Source organism: Hemiscyllium ocellatum, chromosome 5 (genome assembly GCF_020745735.1).
Source record: "Hemiscyllium ocellatum isolate sHemOce1 chromosome 5, sHemOce1.pat.X.cur, whole genome shotgun sequence".
Classification (NCBI taxonomy): Eukaryota; Metazoa; Chordata; class Chondrichthyes; order Orectolobiformes; family Hemiscylliidae; genus Hemiscyllium; species Hemiscyllium ocellatum.
Genome location: NC_083405.1, coordinates 50,130,817 through 50,150,911, shown reverse-complemented (window position 1 = coordinate 50,150,911; position 20,095 = coordinate 50,130,817). Strand labels below are relative to the sequence as shown.

At 37.5% G+C, this 20,095-nt stretch overlaps 1 protein-coding gene across 1 annotated transcript in view; it reads right to left on the bottom strand.

Moving 5' to 3' along the window:
* Nucleotides 1-68: 68 nt before the first annotated feature.
* Nucleotides 69-20,095, bottom strand: part of vwde (von Willebrand factor D and EGF domains) — a 298,923-nt gene continuing 278,896 nt past the window's right edge. The window contains exons 24-31 of the mRNA XM_060825309.1: nt 19,531-19,626; nt 14,891-14,986; nt 14,139-14,234; nt 11,120-11,215; nt 6,769-6,864; nt 6,432-6,527; nt 2,974-3,071; nt 69-1,433 (exon numbers count right to left, since the gene is read on the bottom strand). Coding sequence (XP_060681292.1) covers nt 1,413-1,433; nt 2,974-3,071; nt 6,432-6,527; nt 6,769-6,864; nt 11,120-11,215; nt 14,139-14,234; nt 14,891-14,986; nt 19,531-19,626 — 695 coding nt within the window. The 3' untranslated portion in view covers nt 69-1,412. The remainder of the gene's footprint in view (nt 1,434-2,973; nt 3,072-6,431; nt 6,528-6,768; nt 6,865-11,119; nt 11,216-14,138; nt 14,235-14,890; nt 14,987-19,530; nt 19,627-20,095) is intronic.

The following is a 20,095-nucleotide window of genomic DNA, read 5'->3' as shown; positions in this document are numbered from 1 at the left end:
ATTTGTATGGACATGCCATATATAAATGTTCATTTCTAAGAGAACGGTCTATTCTTCCTGTACTTCAGATTTTTTGGAATTATGTATTTATAAAAAATATTTATGCATCATCTGTGCAACCCTTTATGACATGGAGATCAGGTCTGTAAATTTCTACAATAATTAAAAGTCCTCATGACATGGAAATGGAAAGTCCATGAAAGGGAATGACAGGGAAATCATATTGATTTACAGTAGACAGATGTGAGATTCAATAATTGTTCATGCTTGCTGTGTTTCTGACAGGTATCCTAACTTTCTGAGTATGTTGGTATCTACTACCCTTCACCTTTACACAGAAGAATTATAATTTTAAGGATATTACATTAAATGATCAGAAATTACATTTGGGGATATTGGAGGATGAGCCTTTAATGTGTGTGCAAAGTTGCTCTGTTTACAATCTTAATGGTGACATTAACTGACTTTAATCAGTTCTGACTGTGTTACAAGACTGGACAGAGAAATGTTGAATGATGTTTCAGATATTCATTCACTAATATTAAATGAATTCTAAGCCTTAATTTAATTTTATGATTCTGTTCCAATATACAAAGTCACATTTTGTCATGGGTGATTATGTTCTAATCCAACATATTTGTAAACCCACACAATCAGATTCCTTCCACTTTTTAAGGATGCTGATGGAAATTGTGCAATGTAGCTGAGATCTTGAAACTCAACACAGAAGGGATAGAATCAGAAACCCATCTGTACAGGTTTGCTCAACATGGCACATTTACTCACTTAACTGTGGAGGAGGTGCAAACAACCTGACATGTTTGTCTTTTAATGTAGAGACAAAGCAAACATGTACGTGAACAGATTTATTGTGCCACATTTAAGATTGATATGGTTGCAGGTTGTGCTGTTTCCAAGAAGAGTCAGGGTCTTCCATTAGAAACAAAGTAATAAAAATGTTACAATGGAGTTGACAAATTAGAATTCAAGTCAAAACTTCCATGGTCAGTGGACATTATGTGAATGTTTCACAAAAATTCAGACGATTTCCCTCATACCTTGCAACCATTAGTGACAATAAAATAAACCCTGGCATTCTATTATGAGGTAGTGAAAATACAATAGATGGTATGGGCAGTAATTATCTTTTGCTTACAGTACCTCACATTGTTCAAACTGTAAACACACCACTTTACTCAAGAACACTTGAAGAGCACTATTTTTTTAATACCAAGTTGTAAGAGTCTGTGCATGGTTTGGATCAAACCTTTGGTTTAATCTTTTGATTTAACACGGTCAAGTCTTTGATGTGTGCAGTCCTTATAATTGAGCAAAATCACTTCCGGTTCTTACAACTGACTCCAGCATTATGTCTATTATTGCTGAGAGGGATATTAGACACTGATGCCAAGCTAACCCAGTCTCATTGGTATCTGCAATAAAACAAAAATATTACAGATGAACACGATTAGGAATAATCAGATTTTGGTCAGTCATAATCATGACAAAGATTTATTTCCACTGGCACTAATTGGAAACTCCTGTTTCAACTTAAGTGTTTTATGTACTACATATACAACTTTGTATTCAGTGAAGAAGTCCAAAGTAGGATTACTTTAACAGCAGTCCATGCCTTTTTGTTTTAATGGACTGTGGAAACCAGAGACTCCAATTTTCATTTCTATACTACTTCTATAATTGTGACATCAGCCAACACCACCTTGGCTTCACTTTATGTGCTGCTTTCTCCTTAATCTGTGCCTTTGTTACTTTGAAACTTGATTATTACAATATGTTTTTGACTGCCCTCCCATTTTTCACTCTCTTTTGAATTCTGCTGCCCATTTATTATGTCACACCATGTCCTGAGCACCTGTTATCCCTATGTTATCAGAACTACTTTGGCTTCTAGCTCTCAAACTCTTTGAATTTAACACTTTCATATATGTATTTAATTCTCTTCATTGTCTTGCTCCTCTGTATTTCTCTAACTAGCACTCCAATCTCCAATTCTGGTTTCCTCTGTATCTCCCTTACAATTTGGGACAGACAGGAGACAAAGAATAAACTTGCATTTATATACTAGCTTTAATGTAGATTAACATTCTGAGGTCTTAAATAGATGCTTTATTGGCCAGAAGAAGTGTTGAGTCAAAAGTCTAATTGTTTTTTGACTTCCTAAGTGAATTGCAATTCTCATGACAAATTAGCAGACATGCTTGAGAACCAAGCTGATTTTTCTTTTTAAATTGGACTCATTGGGATAAACAGGTGTGCTATGGCTGTTACTTAGATTGTTTAGGAGCACTTTGCTGTCAAAGCATTAAGTATTTTGGCGCCCCGCAAGGTCTGGAGGTTTTAAGACGTGATGTGGAGAAGCAGAGGAAGAATGAAAACACAATTCTTGTATTTAGTAATAAAACAGCTTATGGTATGGCTGGTTGTGATGGGAAAATTGTATGGGACATGCAGAAAAAACATAAGTTGGAGGAATGAAGGATGAAAATGCAAAACTTGGAAGAGTTTGGGGGCTGGAAGCCAATGTATGTCTGATGGCACTTAAGAAATGGATGAACATTATATGATAGGCTATGGGCAGTGGAGTTTAGCATGTGCTGAGCTTTGAAAGATGCAATGGCAGATCAGCCAAATTGTATTCCAATTGATGAGTCTGGAAGTGACAAACGTTTGGATGAGGGTTGCAGCAGTGGATGGAGTGAGGCTGAGGCGCACATAAGTGGTGCTAAAATGGTGGAAGTATGTAGCCTTTGTAATGGAGAAGATGAGTTCAGAATCTCAGTTTGCAGCCAAATGGTATACTTTGGCTGTAACCAGTACAGTTGTATCAGAGAAAGTAGACATTGTATTCAGCTGCAAACACAGAGTTTTAGGAAAGAGGCCAAATTGTGACATATATACAAAAGAAGCTATGTATGCTTTCATAATAGTTGTATTCCAAAAGGGTACTCTCACCTTCTTGCCACAAATGAATCCAGAATATCCTGGGCGACAGGAGCATACATTTGGAAGAATACATTTGCCTCCAAAAAGGCATTTTTGCCGGCATACAGCTTTGGAACACAAAAGGAAGTTCTCATTTATACAGCAAAAAACATATAAACTGTATTTATTTTACAGATGCTGGAAGTTCATTATTGAAGATGCAATCAATTCAAACAAACTGATTTGTCATTCAAATGGTCTTAGAGTGAAAAGATGTCTAATATGCTGTTTCAATGTAGATATTGAATTGAAAGATCAATGATCAGTTCTGACCTAACGCCAATCCTACCAATGCTTCTTTACACAAACTCACCAAATGGATTGCTTTATGCTGGGCAATTATTCCACAGAAACTATCTGAGCTCATCACTGACAGAAGAATCCACCAAACAGAAGGCAGAAGAATTCATCCAAATTATTGAAGGTGGTAGTGGATATTTTGAATCTGCAAGTAAATTAACATTGTAATGCACTCTGTTGTCGGGGAGCTGTTAAGCTTCATGTGTGATGTTGCAGCTGCTCTCAGCCAGAAAACTGGAGGCTAATCCATTAGGTTTAATAATGCATGCCTTTTGCATAATGGTGAGGCCTTATAAAGTCAGAGTTGAATTATTTTAATCTATTCTAGCACAAGGCATTTACAGTATATAGCTGCTCTCATGGAGTTTCTGGATAGCGGTGATGTACAGAATGTTTTTTGTGGAGGCTGGTTGAGGAAATGGTAATGACTTGTAGTCACACAAATATGCCCTGTGATTATGAAGATCAGAGCCATAGCCCACTTTTATGGTGCTGAGTTGTTTGGGGCAGTCATGTGGAAATGAGCACATATTTATCAATTTATCCACACATTTTTCAACCTGTTTAATTAAGCAAATCTGACCTTATTGCAAATCAGCAATGAACTAATCAGTTTTATTAGATTTGTACATTTTTCAAAGTGCAAGGTCCAAGACATGATACGCATGTTCCTTTGTGAGTTTTAATCCAATTCACCTGCCTCAGCACGAAACAGTTCTACACCACAGATATATGGATTGTGAGATAATCTGCAAGGAATCCTGCATTTTAAAGAGATGAGAAATTGCTATGATAGGTTTGTCCTGTGACATTCTGCACACTCTTCAAGGAAGGAATTTATTTCTATGAAAGGCCTGTGAGCAATTCTTGATCCCATGAATAATGAGAGTCCATCAGAGTTTGTATGAGCAGAACTGCATTGAAATACAGATATGCAACTCTAGCAGAATGCCAATCTAGTGAAACCATCATAAAGGAACTTCTGTGCTCAGAGAAAAGAGAGTTTCTGAAATCAAACCTAATTTCTTATGTGCGTGATTGGTGAGTTTGTGTAAAGAAGCATTTTGGTAGGATTGGCATTAGGTCAGAACTGATCATTGATCTTTCAATTCAATATCTACATTGAAACAGCATATTAGACATCTTTTCACTCTAAGATCATTTCAATGACAAATCAATTTGTTTGAAATGATTGCAGCTTCAATAATGAACTTCCAGAGGAAATGGTGGATTACAGTTGTAATGTTGAAAAAACATTTAAATAGGTTCTTGAATTTCTTGGAGAGATAAAGGTGAAGTGCAAGCAGATGGGACTAGTTTAGTTTGGGATTACGGTCAGCATGGACTGGTTGGACCGAAGGGTCTGTTTCTGTGCTGTATGAAGCCATGACTAATCATTGTGACTAACAAGGCAACTACTGTAACAGTTTGTCTTTTAATACAACAAGCTCTGAAGTAAAGAGATACTTAACTATCCTGCCTTCAAAGGATGCAGCCCTGAATTATTAAAAATGCATCTCTTTCACTTTATATTCTGGTTCTCCTATACATTGCATGAACTTTAGCATTGTGCTGCCTGGTTGTTCATATGGTATGCAATGGTTAGACCAGTTTGCTCCTGAGGTAAAGCCTCTGTTGTTGGCATCTGTGGTGTTTTAGCCTGTGTAGTTTGGTATTATTCTCAATAGGTACTGAAACTGGTATATGAGAGAAATAAAACATGTATTACAGGAAGTGAGATCAAGAGGATTATGGCAGAAGAACTTGTGGTAAGATCTTGTTCCAGTGATATATGAATAAGCTTGACTTTCGCATTTTCTTCATTTTCATCAGCATCCTATTGTCCACTGTGAAAATGACAAATTTAGTGAACAATCTCCACTTTTGTTCTTTTTCTTCACTTTTCCATTGCTCATCATCTTCCTTATTCTAGTGCTCATTGCTTTGATGGATTAACAGAATAGAAGGTTGAGGATAACACCTCTCGACAAAGGAGACAGGAAAGTTCATGATTGCTTGTATTGCACACTGTTTCACTGCAATGTCATGGCAGCTGTATAGACATGAATCCATTAACCTGATGCTGTCAATGTATCACTAATCCTGCTATCTTCCAAGAGCTCCATAATTTTCTTCTCATCGGAGTTTAACTCTTTAAAGATAGGAATGCCACCTCAGGTTACTTGCCTCTCATGGATACTGTATATATTATTCTTCTGCAATATAACTGAACGAATTTGGCAAAGCTTTTAAGCTCTTGCTTTCAAATAAACACTGTTAGAGGAGATGTCAGCACACATTGTAAAATTATATTTGTGCACTCTACAATCAGATTGCAATGTGGAATATTCTTGAAATAGAGGTTTAAGAGTCTCCTGATGTTCAGGTTATCCAAGAAAGTAAAGTGATAAATGATATGTTACTTTCTTTGTTCTAGTCAAATCATTGAACTTTGTTGTTGTATGTTCGGTGATACAGAATTAACCCACAATACTGATTGATGCCTTCCCAAATGACATAATATTAATTTTTTTTGATTCCTCCTATGGAAATTTGCGACAGACTATACTTCTGGTTTTGAGGTCATTCTCGTCAAAATTCTGAACGACTCTTTTGTTTCTCTTTGTAACACCTTTGTTCGATCATCTGTGGCAGATCCTCCATTGGCAGACAATATTGAAAATGATATAGCTATCTGACACTAAAATAATTGAGCCAAAATATTTTTCTGCTTCCCCCCGATCCCCATGACATTGATGCAATATGCATCTAAACTAGGCATTTTAAGGAATGCACTCATAGACCTTCCAAGCATTCTCAAAACAATTCAGTGATTTGTATTGGGAATTTCACAATGCACATGAAAAATTAGCTGACTGATGCAATTTTACCAGATTCCGATCTGGTGCAATTCTTACACAATGTGGTATGTTGACTTTGGGACTCCTGCACTGGTGTTAAATTTAATTGCTGAAGGACAGAACGAAGAAGAAAGAGCTAAGGTAACTAGATTAGTTTATCATTAAATTTCCTGCTGCTATCAAATGCATTTGACTAATGTTCAGAGCAGCCTCAGAATTAAAGAAAACTCTAGAAAGATATGAACAACTATCTTGAAAAGTGCTTACGTGTTTGACATTGTAGTCCTTCCCATCCAGGCACACAATGGCAAGTACTGGGACCTATACACTCTCCTCCATTCTTGCACTTCTGTATACAGACAGCTAATATAGGCATTGTGAAAGGATTTTGATTATTGTATGCTTCAATTTATTTAAATTTTCATAGCTACAAGTAGCAGAGATAAGAACATTGAAGGATATCGTGCTCATAATTCAAAACAAACTTTCTCAAAAGCACAAAATAGTGTTTTGCAATGTTTGAACAGTAGAAGAATTGATACTGCCTTTATCAATAGCATTGGCATGAATGCACATAAGAAATTGTATTAGAATTCTGACTTACGTATGTTGCATCTTTTCCCCTTCCATCCTGATACACAAGAGCAGACATTAGGCCCCACACACTTCCCTCCATTCATGCACATTGGCTCACAGATACCTTTAAAAGAAAGAAATATGTCATATGTAACAACATATGCTTACTCCAAGGTCTCTTTGTTCACCATTATTGGCATTAGTTAAGTGGTAACATACTTCTGTGCTATTCTACATTCCAGCAACTTGAGGGCACAACCTTGGATGGGACTGTCATGTGAAAACGTACGTGAACTTGAAGGTGGAAATGAGAATATGAGCATTTGAGAGAAGTAGCAAGGTGAAGCAAGTAAGTTTTAATGGGCAGAAGCAGATGCCAGGATTTTACCAGCCTTCTCAGAATATTGGGGCATTTTATGAATGGTGAAGTCAAACTTGCAGATAAATGCCAATGAGGGGACAATTTTATTTGTCATTGGCATGTAACCAATGGTGGAACAATTCCCTTGCTGAGGAGGGAGTCTGTCAGCTAAATGGGGACACCTCCCACTGAGAGGGGGTCTCAAAAAGGACTCAAATTGGGGTTGGGAGGGGGCAGCACCTGCAGCCTCTTGACATTGTGAAATTTTAAAACTTTTTTAAAAATTAAATGTGTCTAGCTGCTGAGATCTTCTGTGTACCTGAGCATTAACCACCCCTTTTGGTGGCATTGCAGAGGCTGTAGTGATGCGAGCCTCTGTTATTCTGAATTGACAGCTGGTCCACAGATTATCTATTAGGATGTCGTATGTGATACATTGGCAGGGCAGGTTTCTCGGCCAGCAACTTTGGTCTTGGGAACCAACTTATACCTTAATATCAGGCTACCAAACCATGTCATAAAATTCAGCATATCAAACTAAACTATCAATATCTGATTGTGAGGAGGGTGAGAAACAAAAGACGTAATCCAGAGTCAGTGGTACAGAGAGTGTGGACACTCAAAGAAAATTATACAAATTGGGTCGGATTAGGTAAGCGGGAAAAGATGCGAGTATGCAGAAAAACACAATATAGTCAATTGATGCTGCTAAGCAGTCTATTAAAGGTAGTGCATTCAAGATCGTTCTTTGAGATTTTGACCAAGGAGACTAACGAGGAAAAATGCAATTTTAGAACCAGTTTATTAATACTCTTGCCTCTGTGAAAGAACGATCATAATATTTGATAATAAATTTAAAGTGATTTAGTTAAGTATAAATCTAGGGTTTTAAATTAGTACAAGGCAAATTGGGACATTAAATACAAAGAAATGATGACAGATAAACAATAGCAAAATCCAATAAATATGTTCATTACTAATTATGAAACTAAGTTCAAGGAATAACACATTCCATAGGAAATCTAGTGCAACCATGATTAACACTAACACTAACACACACACACACACACACACACACACACACACACACAATTTTAAAAAATTGCCAAAAATCATAGTAAGTCTGAGGATTAGGAAGGTTTTAAAATTGAGCAAAGGATAATGAAGCAATTTATAAAGAAAAGGAAAAAAACAAGACAGCAATCTAATTAGAGACATGAAAACATATTGTCAAAACTCTTGTGTGCAATAAAAAAAACGAGTAGGGGTAAACTTGGATCTTTTACAGGTAGAGGCCGGGGGAGTTATAACAGTGGGGGTGGGGGCGTGTTGGGAGTGAAAGGAAAGAGGTGATTGAAGATACCACATAGCAAACTTTGGACCATTTTTTACCTCAAAAAGGGTTTATGCCAGTGAGGGGTGTGGGGGAGGTCTCAAAATTTACAATTCTGACCCAAATTCTAATGCACTGTGTGAACTTCAATTGAGACAAAGATTAGTGGACCAGCAACCTGCACTAAAAGACAGTTAGGCATTTTAAGTATGAGAAAGCTGCAAGTGTGAATCCACAGAATCAGAGAACCCCTACAGTGCGGATGAAGATCATTCTGCTCATCAGGTCTGCACTAACCCACCAAAGAGCATTCCACCCAGACCCAGCTCCCCCTACCCTCCTTCCATAACCCCACATTTACCAGGGATAATTCACCTAGCCTGCGCATCTCCGGATGCAAAGGGTAATTTAGCATGATCAAACCACTTAACCTACACATCATTGGACTATGGGAGGAAACTGGAGTATTCGGCACAAATCCAGACAGACACGGGGAGAACATGCAAACTCCACACAGACGCCAAAGCTGAAGTCAAACCCAGGTCCTTAGTGCTGACCAATCGTGCTGTCCAACTTTAACTGCAGGTAATCAGGTTCCCTGAGCCCAGCAGTTATATCTTGATGAGGGCCTTTCAGAGCTAGTATGTGATTGCCTTCATATCCACCAGCATATCTATCTGAACAGATAGATGTCTTGCAGCATCCAATGAGCAGAAGAACTGACGTTTCAGGCAGAAGCTCTTCACCAATCCTGATGAAGGGCTCCTGCCTGAAATGTCGATTCTCCTGCTCCTCAGATGCTGCAGGACCTACTGTGTCTTTCCAGCACCACACTCTCTCGACTCTGATCTCCAGCATCTGCAAGCTTCACTTTCTCCTATCTATCTGAACAACCTAGTTTATAATTCTACGCTTATTTCTTATGATCTTTTGTCAGCTTCCCTGATTGGGATGGTTAATAAATTCACCAATAACCTCCCTCCCTCCCCATGCTCCCCCTACCCCCCCCCCCCCCACCCCCCCAATAACAGCATAACTCTTGTTAACTTACATGTAGCAATCACAAGTAGTACAATAGAGCTCAAAACACATTTGTTGCATGAAAAATGCAAACATATAGTAATTTATTCTCTTTAACATACACATACCTTTCCAGCCAGATGCTTCCTGATACACATTCAGGCTAAAAATATACTATAGAAATGAATCAACAAAGGTCTCTTGGTAAAAATTTTTATGAACAAATGAACAATTCTACTTTTATAGTCAACTTCATTTTTCATCCTTTTTATTTTGGTCTATGAAAAATACTTGGTTCTTAACAAATGATTAACTTATTCAGCCTATAGGCTCAACTACCATAAATTTCCACCCAAGAGAGTTGTATAAAAACATCACATACATATTACAATAATGCTTGCAATTACACTAATCATTGCGCTTAATCAAAAATGTTTCAGTGCAGTGCTTAGCCCAACATAACTGGAATCTGTGCTATGTGACTAGCTGAGTGAATGGTGTCAGGTGAGGCTCTGGCAGTGGTTGGGAGAGATGATGGTTGAATGGTAATGTTACTGGATGAGTATGTCAGAGGCCCAGAGTGCTGCTTTAAAACAGAATCAAATCCCAGTTTGTGTAGGCTAGAAGATAGGATACTGCCAAAAGAATATAAGAGTAGGAGAGATGGTGGTGTGATGGGTAATATCATTATTAATCCCGAGTCCTACTGACAGGGATATAGTTTCAAATCACACTACAGCAGCTGGAGTAATTTAGAATCAATTGGACAGTCTAGGATTGAAAGCTTGTCTCAGTAATGGTGATCTTGAAACTATCATGGAATATTCTAAAAACCTATTTAGTTCATTCAGGGAAGGAAAGCTGCAATCAGGTTGGGTAAAGTGAAGTGAAGTGAAAGTCACCATAATTCCTGTGGACTATAGTCTGCTCTTTCATCAGACAATGTGTGTTTAACTTGAAGGTGCCTCAGTGAATATGCCTCAGTGTGGGATACTGTTAAGAAGACACTATGAGTTACATGAGATTCCAGACTGATAACAATGTGACTGACTCTTAACTGCCTTGAGCCACCCAGTTCAAGGGCAATTAGAGATAAGCACCAGATGTTGGCCTTTCTGGTGATGCCTACATACTATGAATAAATAAAATAAATACTTCTGCTGTCAAAGTATGAAAGGACAATTATTGGATACCAAGTTCTCTTTCTCCTTCCCTCCCTGTCTGCAAGGCAGCAACTTTATTAGAACTTCACAACTATCAGGTATAATGGCGGTCAACTCCTGATATTGCTCGTATAAGTAAGTGTTGTCAAGTGAGTCCAGCAAGATAACAAACATGATGAAGGATGAAGATGTAAAAACATCCAGATAAAATACATTCTTTAAGTAAAACCAAGGTGGAAAAGATTTGTTTGGAAATGTGTAAAATAGTGCAGCTATATAAATGTAATTCAGTTCTTATAAATCTGAAATGATTCCAAATTCAGTGTTTTTTATTTGAGAAATCTTTACAATTTCCCCCATTCCAGATTTTCTTTTAAAACTTCATGCCAATTTATTTTAAATACATGGAACTCCGGAGCTGTTATGCTATTGTTTAAATAAATGGAATCAGAGATTATATTGGATTACTTGAATGGATTTATATTTTAAAGATGGCTCTTACTTTTCTGACATCTTTTTCCTGTGTAGCCATCTGGACAGGAGCAGACGTTATTTCTCATACAATGTCCACCATTCTTGCAAGGAGGATTGCAAATTGCTAATGAAAGTAAAATATTTGAAACAATTTTATTTGGTAATACAACAAAGCCTTGTAATTATCTAAAACATTTAGTGCCACCAAATAAGAATAAAGCATTAATAAAGAATGGCGCAAACAGATTTCTGGCTTTTCCCTGCTGCAGACATAATCACCCTATTTTCACCCTATCAGAGTGTCTGTGATATTACTACCCTGGAATGTCCTTTAATGAGTTATCCCATATGTGCTTTGAGGAATTCCACTGCTGACAAAAATTGATTAGCTTTGGATTCTACTGACATTTTCTTTCAGTTCTATAAAACGTGACCATATATTCCAACATGAATTTACAGAACTTTGGAAATATTAACATGAAAGGATGAAATTTAGCTTAATACTCTATAAATAATGATAGCTCTCTCACCATAACTATTAACTCTAATTTTGTTTTGAAATTATAGCACAGGAAATATATTCATTTTTGTCTCAGTGCTAGTCTTTTATCTTGAATTATTCATTACAATTTAGTGCTTTGTCCTTTCCAAGGGGTGGAGTTCCTCAATGGTAAACAGACCCATGAAACAAACCCAAGAGATTTAACTACAACGTAGACAAGACTAACTGGTCTATAATTTTCTGGCTTACTCATTTCTTCTTTTTGATTAGATGTGCAACATTTGCCAATTGGGAATCCTTTATTTGCACTAATCATTGGAAAACTATGATTAGTAACTCAGTGAGCACGTTATTTACTGTTTTCCCATTCTGGGATGGGTATCATCAGACCTGGTAACATTTGCTTTTTATTCTATTCATATTTTAGGACAGTTTTGTTTTATAATTTATAACTCCAGTCATGCACTTTCTAGTGCTCCTTGAACAGTTCTACTGTTCCTTCAGCACTACCTACGCCAATAAAAACTGGTCCTCCAAACAATAATCATTATCATTCATAAACCTTTAAGCACAAGATAGTCCATTTTATCATTGTGTTCTAACCCTTGTTTAACTATCCCTTTCTTCATGCTAGTCAATTCACTTGATGTTCATTAAAATCTCTCTTTTTTGTCTGAATTGATTACTTCATAATTAGTCTTGCTAAACCTTTTTCATATTCTCTTTCTTGGTATAATCCTCTTTCTTTAAAAAAAAGTTGTATACACTTTTTAAAAATAAAATTTGCTCTAAATTTTCTACTTCTTGTACAGCCTTAGCCTATGATATTCTTCTTTTATTTCTAGTATGTAATTATTTGAGCCGAACCTACATGTCTCTTTTAAACTAACACCTACTATTTTTCGGTCGTTTTACCTACCATTTCCTTGAATAACTTAATCTGGATTTGTCCTTTTCCAGTCCAATACCTTTACCTTCTACTGCTCTTTTCTTTTTAAGATGTCCCTAATATAGCCATTATTTCCCACCTTTTCTAGCACTTACTCATAACCTAGTTATCCTGTTTCTTTCTTAGAAAGAGATTTAGCACCAGATCCTTACACACAAACTCAAACAAAAATCCTGAATACGTATTGAGCAGGTCTCTCCTTTTTGTACTTTTTCCCGACACACTTTAGGATAGTTAAACTTCCCCTAATTACAACTGCTGCAAACTTTTCTGAACTGCTTATAACCTAAGTTTTGCTTCATTTTCAACGTACTCCCAAAAATACACTATCATTTTTAACTATATCCAGAAAGGTTTGATTTGGCCATACCCAGCAGTAAAATTGTTCCCCTCTATGGCGTAAATCATGTCCATTATTAAAAAAGGAAAATCTTCTAAAATTGCTGTGTCTAGTTACGTCCCATTGCCCTGGTGAGTAGAGGCCAAGTTTCTGTCAGGGCTGTAATGCTCTTCTTATCCAGATTATTGCTCTTAGATTTTTAGAAATGCTGAGAACTATGGGTATAGACATAATAGAGAAATGTGTAAGAATTTAACTAAAAGGTATAATTCAAAATGAGTCTTTAAAGAAGTGACCAATTTCTTTTGTAAAGCTTAGCATTTTTGTGTTTTACACTGTCACGCTCAAATAATCACAAACAAAATTATGGAAGATGTTGGAAGTGTGACGTAAAAATTGCAGCTTATTTTTTCTTCCTGAAGCACAACATGTACAACCTTCCAATTCTTTTGTACAATTCCTGAAACTTTCTTCCAAAACTACAAAAACAAAGTGCTAGGGAAATTGAATAGATCTGGCAGCATTTGTGGAGAGCAAAACAGAGTTAACGTTTCACGTCCAATATGACTCTTCTTCAGAACAGGTAACTGTGTTTCCTCCCCACAGATGAAATTTTCAGCATCTGTGGTATTTTGTTTTTATTTGCAATTTTTAAAATTCATAATAATTCCTTTATCACTGATATACGTAATATATCTACTAGTTTTCCCTCCACATTGTGCTGTATTTCTCAAGTTCTTTTAACCTCTTCAAAACACCGATAATTAGCATTATCTTCTCTGTGAATCTCATTATTTCATTGATAATCCTTTGCTTTTTAAGTATTTTCCTCTCAAGCTTCAGGACGTAGTTTACCTCCAGTGTTCCCATGCACAAGAGAAAGTGTAAAATATACTTGTCAAACACTTGCTTGAGAACTGGAATATTGGCAAAATATTATTTTGACCTTGTTTTATTTAGCTTTGGAAATCTAAACTACGATGCCATAGCTCTGCAGTCTCAGTCAAAATTATTTTAGTTTGCATTAAATACATTTTAGTCTTCTGTTTAATACCAATGTTACCATCTAATTTTCTGCATTATTTTACCACCTAATATAGCTTGTATATAATCCAGTAAATTGTTTCTATTCTAGTTCTTGTTTTATAGCTGGTGAAAAAAAAGTCAAGTTGTTTATTATGCTTTCACTCAACATCATCTACTTATGTTTTACATCCAAAATATTGCGAGAGTGGCTGCAGTTTCTAAAATATTACCGTTTTGGCACTGTGATCCAAAAAATCCATTCGGACACATGCAGATGCTGGGTCTGATACACCTCCCACCGTTTAGACATACAGGATTGCACACAGCTGAGAGAAAATTCAACACGTTAAGACAAATAAGAGGAGTCATGAGAAGCAATTTAAAGCATTTAGTAGCAGGGAAGATAAATTTTCCTCAAGATTTCATAATAGATTGTCCATTATACAGATATTGAACCTCCAAATAAAGCCCATCCAGTGAAGCTCACAAATACTCAATAGTTTGTCCCATATGTTTATTTAAGATCATTTCTGTGTGTTTGTGTGGCTTTAGATCACTTTATGAAATAATTCTGTTATTTTAAATTCCAGAAAGTATTTAAATGAAAGTACTGCTGTGGACTTCATCCCACTTTAAAAGAAATTAAAGGTAAAGATTGAACACTTGAAAGACTTTTAAAAAATGACCCTCCAGCAAAATAAACATCCATGTCACTCCACTGCAGGTGATTAAGCAAAATAAACAAGTCATTAGGGATTCATGCTGTAAACCATCATTGTTGTCATGGAGCCTGCAATCTGAATCAATTAATGCTACATACAGTACTTATTAAGAAATGCAGTATTCCACGAATAAATTCAGACTATATCTGCAAGTTTGAAAGATGAAATCAATGTAAGATGAAATCAAGTTTGTGTACTATACAACATAAAGGAAAAGGAAATGAAGAAAAATTAATGACATAGATGATTATGTTCCTTACCTGTGTTACATGTGGGACCATTCCAGCCAGATGTGCAGAGGCAAACATCCGGAGAGACACATTCACCTCCATTTTCACAGTGTCTATTACATACCACTATGGGTATGGATATAATAGAAAAAAGGATAATAGTTTTTCTAAAAGGTATAATTTAAAATGAGTCTTTAAAGAAGTGAACATTTTTTACAATCATTTATATAACACATCAGATGATATAATTATTAAATAATGATTAAATGCTTACTGGTTTACAGCTTTAGATTATTTGCTACAAACTCAACAGAAACTTCAAATTACACAATTTTCAACACTAACAACTACCTTCAATTAATTCTAATTGCCATGCAATGGCTTGGGTTAGTCACAGCAGTTTGCTTTTTTTAACATTACAGTATGACTTATGTTGATTCGACATGCATTTTCCAACCCTAATGCTGAATCAGTGTGCCTTACTTCTAATGGAAAGTACAAAGGAGTAGAACTTCCACTTCAGATGTGATTGATAAGCTAAGCACCAAATTGTGATGGTTTTCAAAGTGAAGTGATGATTTTGGTTTCCACTCATGCAAATGTAATTACAAGCATAACATTTGCCATTAACGAGAACAACTTGGCAGCTTTTTGAACCTATTTTTTAAAGCTTTTTATTCAAACAAAATTCTTTGATATATTTAAGAGGTGTAATCTGGTTATGTTTTACCAATAAAATGGAAAATGGGTTGAATCACATTTTAAATAAGAAAATGTCCTGCGAGTAATCTGATTTTAAGTAACTGAAAATTATATTTAAAGATACTAAACAGAACTATTTGTTAGTTTTATTGGTATATACTTGTCAGTTTAGACAATAGACAATAGATGCAGGAGTAGGCCATACAGCCCTTCAAGCCTGCACCGCCATTCAATATGATCATAGTTGATCATTCCTAATCAGTATCTGCTTCCTGCCTTATCTCCATAACCCTTGATTCCACTATCTTTGAGAGCTCTATCCAACTCTTTCTTAAATGAATCCAGAGACTGGCCTCCACTGCCTTCTGGGGCAGAGCATTCCACACAGCCATCATTCTCTGGGTGAAGAAGTTTCTCGTCATCTCTGTCCTAAATGGTCTACCCCGTATTTTTAAGCTGTGTCCTCTGGTTCGGCACTCACCCATCAGCGGAAACATGTTTCCTGCTCCCAGAGTGTCCAATCTTTTCATAATCTTTCTTGGTAAACTGAACATCTCTAAACATTTAAAAGCTTTTGCAAGTTGTCAGAAAAAAAAGATTCATTGTCAACCTCCTCATCAGGTATTAAACAACTTCAGCTTTGTACTTTCTTTTCCTGATAAAAGTATCTGAAACCAGACACAGCCTTTTGTGGCACAGTTGCTAATGTTATGATGCCAGCTAGAATTTAATAAAATTATCGAAATAGGGATGGACCAATGCACATTATATGCTCAGTGTCATGTCTAGTGATTTGTGATCTATTCCTTGCACAGCTTATGCAAGATTTAATTTGCTTTCTTCACTAATACCACACATAGTGTGGGTTCCTTCAATGATCTGTTCGCCAACAAATTCTATGTGCTATGTCATATGATCTAATAACATTTAGTCACAATATCTATTCTTCAATATTTGTATTGTATTTCATTTGCCCTTTCTTAGCTCAACTTCCCAATCTGCCTGGTCTCTCTTCGTTTGATCAGATTGCAATTGTTTACAATGATAAACCTTATTAATATCACAAGATAAGTTTTACATTAACAATACACTATTATACAGAATAACACAGTTCCCAATCTGGTTCATCAATACCTTTAACTAGACAGTTCCATCACCCCAAGCAAATCCTTTCAATGTTGCCAATTATCGATTAAGAACATAGAACATAGAACAAGACAGCACAGAACAGGCCCTTCGGTCCATGACGTTGTGCCGAACATTTGTCCTAGCTTAAGCACCTATCCATGTACCTAATCCAATTGCCGCTTAAAGGTCACCAATGATTCTGACTCTGCCACTCCCACAGGCAGCGCATTCCATGCCCCCACCACTCTCTGGGTAAAGAACCTACCCCTGACATCCCCCCATACCCTCCACCCTTCACCTTAAATTTATGTCCCCTTGTAACACTCTGTTGTACCCGGGGAAAAAGTCTCTGACTGTCTACTCTATCTATTTCCCTAATCGTCTTATAAACCTGTATCAAGTCACCCCTCATCGTTCGGCCTTCCAATGAGAAAAGGCCTAGCACTCTCAATCTATCCTTGTACGACCTATTTTCCATTCCAGGCAACATCCTGGTAAATGTCCTCTGCACCCTCTCCAAAGCTTCCATATCTTTCCTAAAGTCAGGCGACCAGAACTGCACACAGTACTCCAAATGTGGCCTTACCAAGGTTCTGTGCAGCTGCAACATCACCTCACGACTCTTGAATTCAATCCCTCTGCTAATGAACGCGAATACACCTTGGGCCTTCTTACAAGCTCCACCTGAGTGGCAACTTTCAAAGAGCTATGAACATCGAACCCCCAAGATCCCTCTGCTCCTCCACCTTACTAAGAACCCTACCGTTAACCCTGTATTCCGCATTCTTATTTGTCCTTTCAAAATGGGCAACCTCACACTTGACAGGGTTGAACTCCATCTGCCACTCCTCAGCCCAGCTCTGCATCATATCTAAGTCCCTTTGCAGCCAACAACAGCCCTCCTCACTATCCACAACTCCACCAATCTTCGTATTATCTGCAAATTTACTGACCAATCCTTGACTCCCTCTTCGAAGTCATTAATAAAAATTACAAACAGCAGAAGACCCAGAACTGATTCCTGCGGAACTCCACTTGTAACTGGGCTCCAGGCTGAATATTTACCATCTACCATCACTCTCTGACTTCGACCGGTTAGCCTCCTGACTTTCTGCATAAGCCTACCATGGGGAACCTTATCAAATGCCTTACTAAAATCCATGTACACTACATCCACTGCTCTACCCTCATCCACATGTTGGTCACCTCCTCAAAGAATTCAATAAGACTTGTAAGGCAATACCTACCCCTCACAAATCCATGCTGGCTTTCCCTAATCAAGCAGTGTCTTTCCAGATACTCATAAATCCTATCCCTCAGTACCCTTTCCATTACTTTGCCTACCACCGAAATAAGACTAACTGGCCTGTAATTCACGGAGTTATCCCTATTCCCTTTTTTGAACAGGGGCACAACATTTGCCACTCTCCAGTCCCCTGGTACCACCCCCATTGACAGTGAAGACTAAAGATCATTGCCAACGGCTCTGCAATTTCCTCTCTTGCATCCCACATAATCCTAGGGTATATCCCGTCAGGCCCAGGATATCTATCCTCAAGTTTTTCAAAATGCCCAACACATCTTCCTTCCTAACAAATATCTCCTCTAGCTTACCAGTCTGTTTCATACTCTTCTTTTCAACAATACGGTCCCTCTCATTTGTAAATACTGAAGAAAAGTACTCATTCAATCTCTCCTATCTCTCCCGACTCAATACACAGTCTCCCACTACTATCCTTGATCGGACCTACCCTCGTTTTCGTTATTCTTATGTTTCTCACATACGCAAAAAAGGCCTCGGGGTTATCCTTGATTTTTCATGCCCTCACTTAGCGCTCCTAATCCCTTTCTTCAGCTCCCTCCTGGCTATCCTGTATCCCTCCAATGCTCTGTCTGAACCTTGTTTCCTCAACCTTATTTAAGAGCATCCTCTTTACTAGACATTCAACCTCCCTCGACAACCAATGTTCCCTCACACGACCATCTCTTTCATGCCTGGCAGGTATATACATATCAAGGACACGTCGTATCTGTTCCTTGAAAAAAGTTCCACATTTCAATGACATCCTTCCCTGACAGCCTATGCTCCTAACTTATGCTCCTCAGATCCTGTCTTGCAGCATCGTATTTACCCTTTCCCCCAATTGTAAAACCTATCCTGTTGCACGCACCTATCTCTCTCCATAACCAAGGTGAAAGTCACAGATTTGTGGTCACCATCACCAAAATGCTCACCCACTAACAAGCCCATCACTTGTCCCGATTCGTTACCAAGTACCAAATCCAATATGGCCTCCCCTCTGGTCAGACAATCTACATACTGAGTTAGAAAAGCTTCCTGGACACACTGCACAAACACCGCTTCAATAACTGCCAACCTATTTTATTCCTTTCTACATTCTGGACCAACTACTTCTACGCTGGATGCAAAAACAGAAATTGCTGGAAAGGTTCAGCAGCTCAGGCAGTAGCTGCGCAGAGAAACCAGGGTTAACATTTTGACCCTTTCTCAGAACAGTTATAAGGAAGGGTCACTTGACCTGAACCATTAACTCTAACTTCTCTCCAGAGATGCTGCCAGACCTGCTGAGCTTTTCCAGCAATTTCTGCTTTTATCTTTGGTTTACAACATCTGCTGTTCTTTCAGGTTTTATTTGCCATGTTGGACTCAATGGAAATAAAGAAATATAGAATGGTTACAGCACATTGTGTCCACTGACTTATTGATGTGTCAATAAACTTATCCTTCCATCCTTTTTGTTAGCAATAAAAATCTACAGATTGGAGTGGCAAAAAACTAAAAGCCAGAATACTTTGGAATTGTAGTAAAATCCTCTTACTTGTTTCACAACGTGGTCCAACAAAACCATAGGGACAGGTGCAGAGATTTCGAACCAAACAGGTTCCTCCATGTTGACATGCCGGCTCACAGTAAACTGCAATCAAACATCATCGCTCAATATGAGAACTTCATTTGGGATGTGCTTTAAGCAGCACCAAGAGCACTTAGTCTTTTATCTCTTTCTTCAATGATGGCAAATTCCCATTGCAGTATAAACTGAATCCAAACAACCGTGCTTTTATGTTCTACTTCCTATGGCATGGAATAGAAGTGCTTACTTCAGCCATAAGAGATCAAGGAAAAAATTGTGTGATAAACTTGCGCTTAACAGGGAGATCTCTCCTCCTCTTCACTGACTGCCGTGTTACACTATGAATAGCAAACATCTGTTCAGTATCTCCAAAGACCATCAGTTTAAGACTTGGAAATTTACCAAATGTTTAACACATTTTCCAGTCAGAGGTGATAGACAACAAACATGAACTTGGACTGATTTTTCCATCCTTCATATTGGATCACAAAATCACTTATTGCACCACATGTTTGAAATGTTTTCACCCATA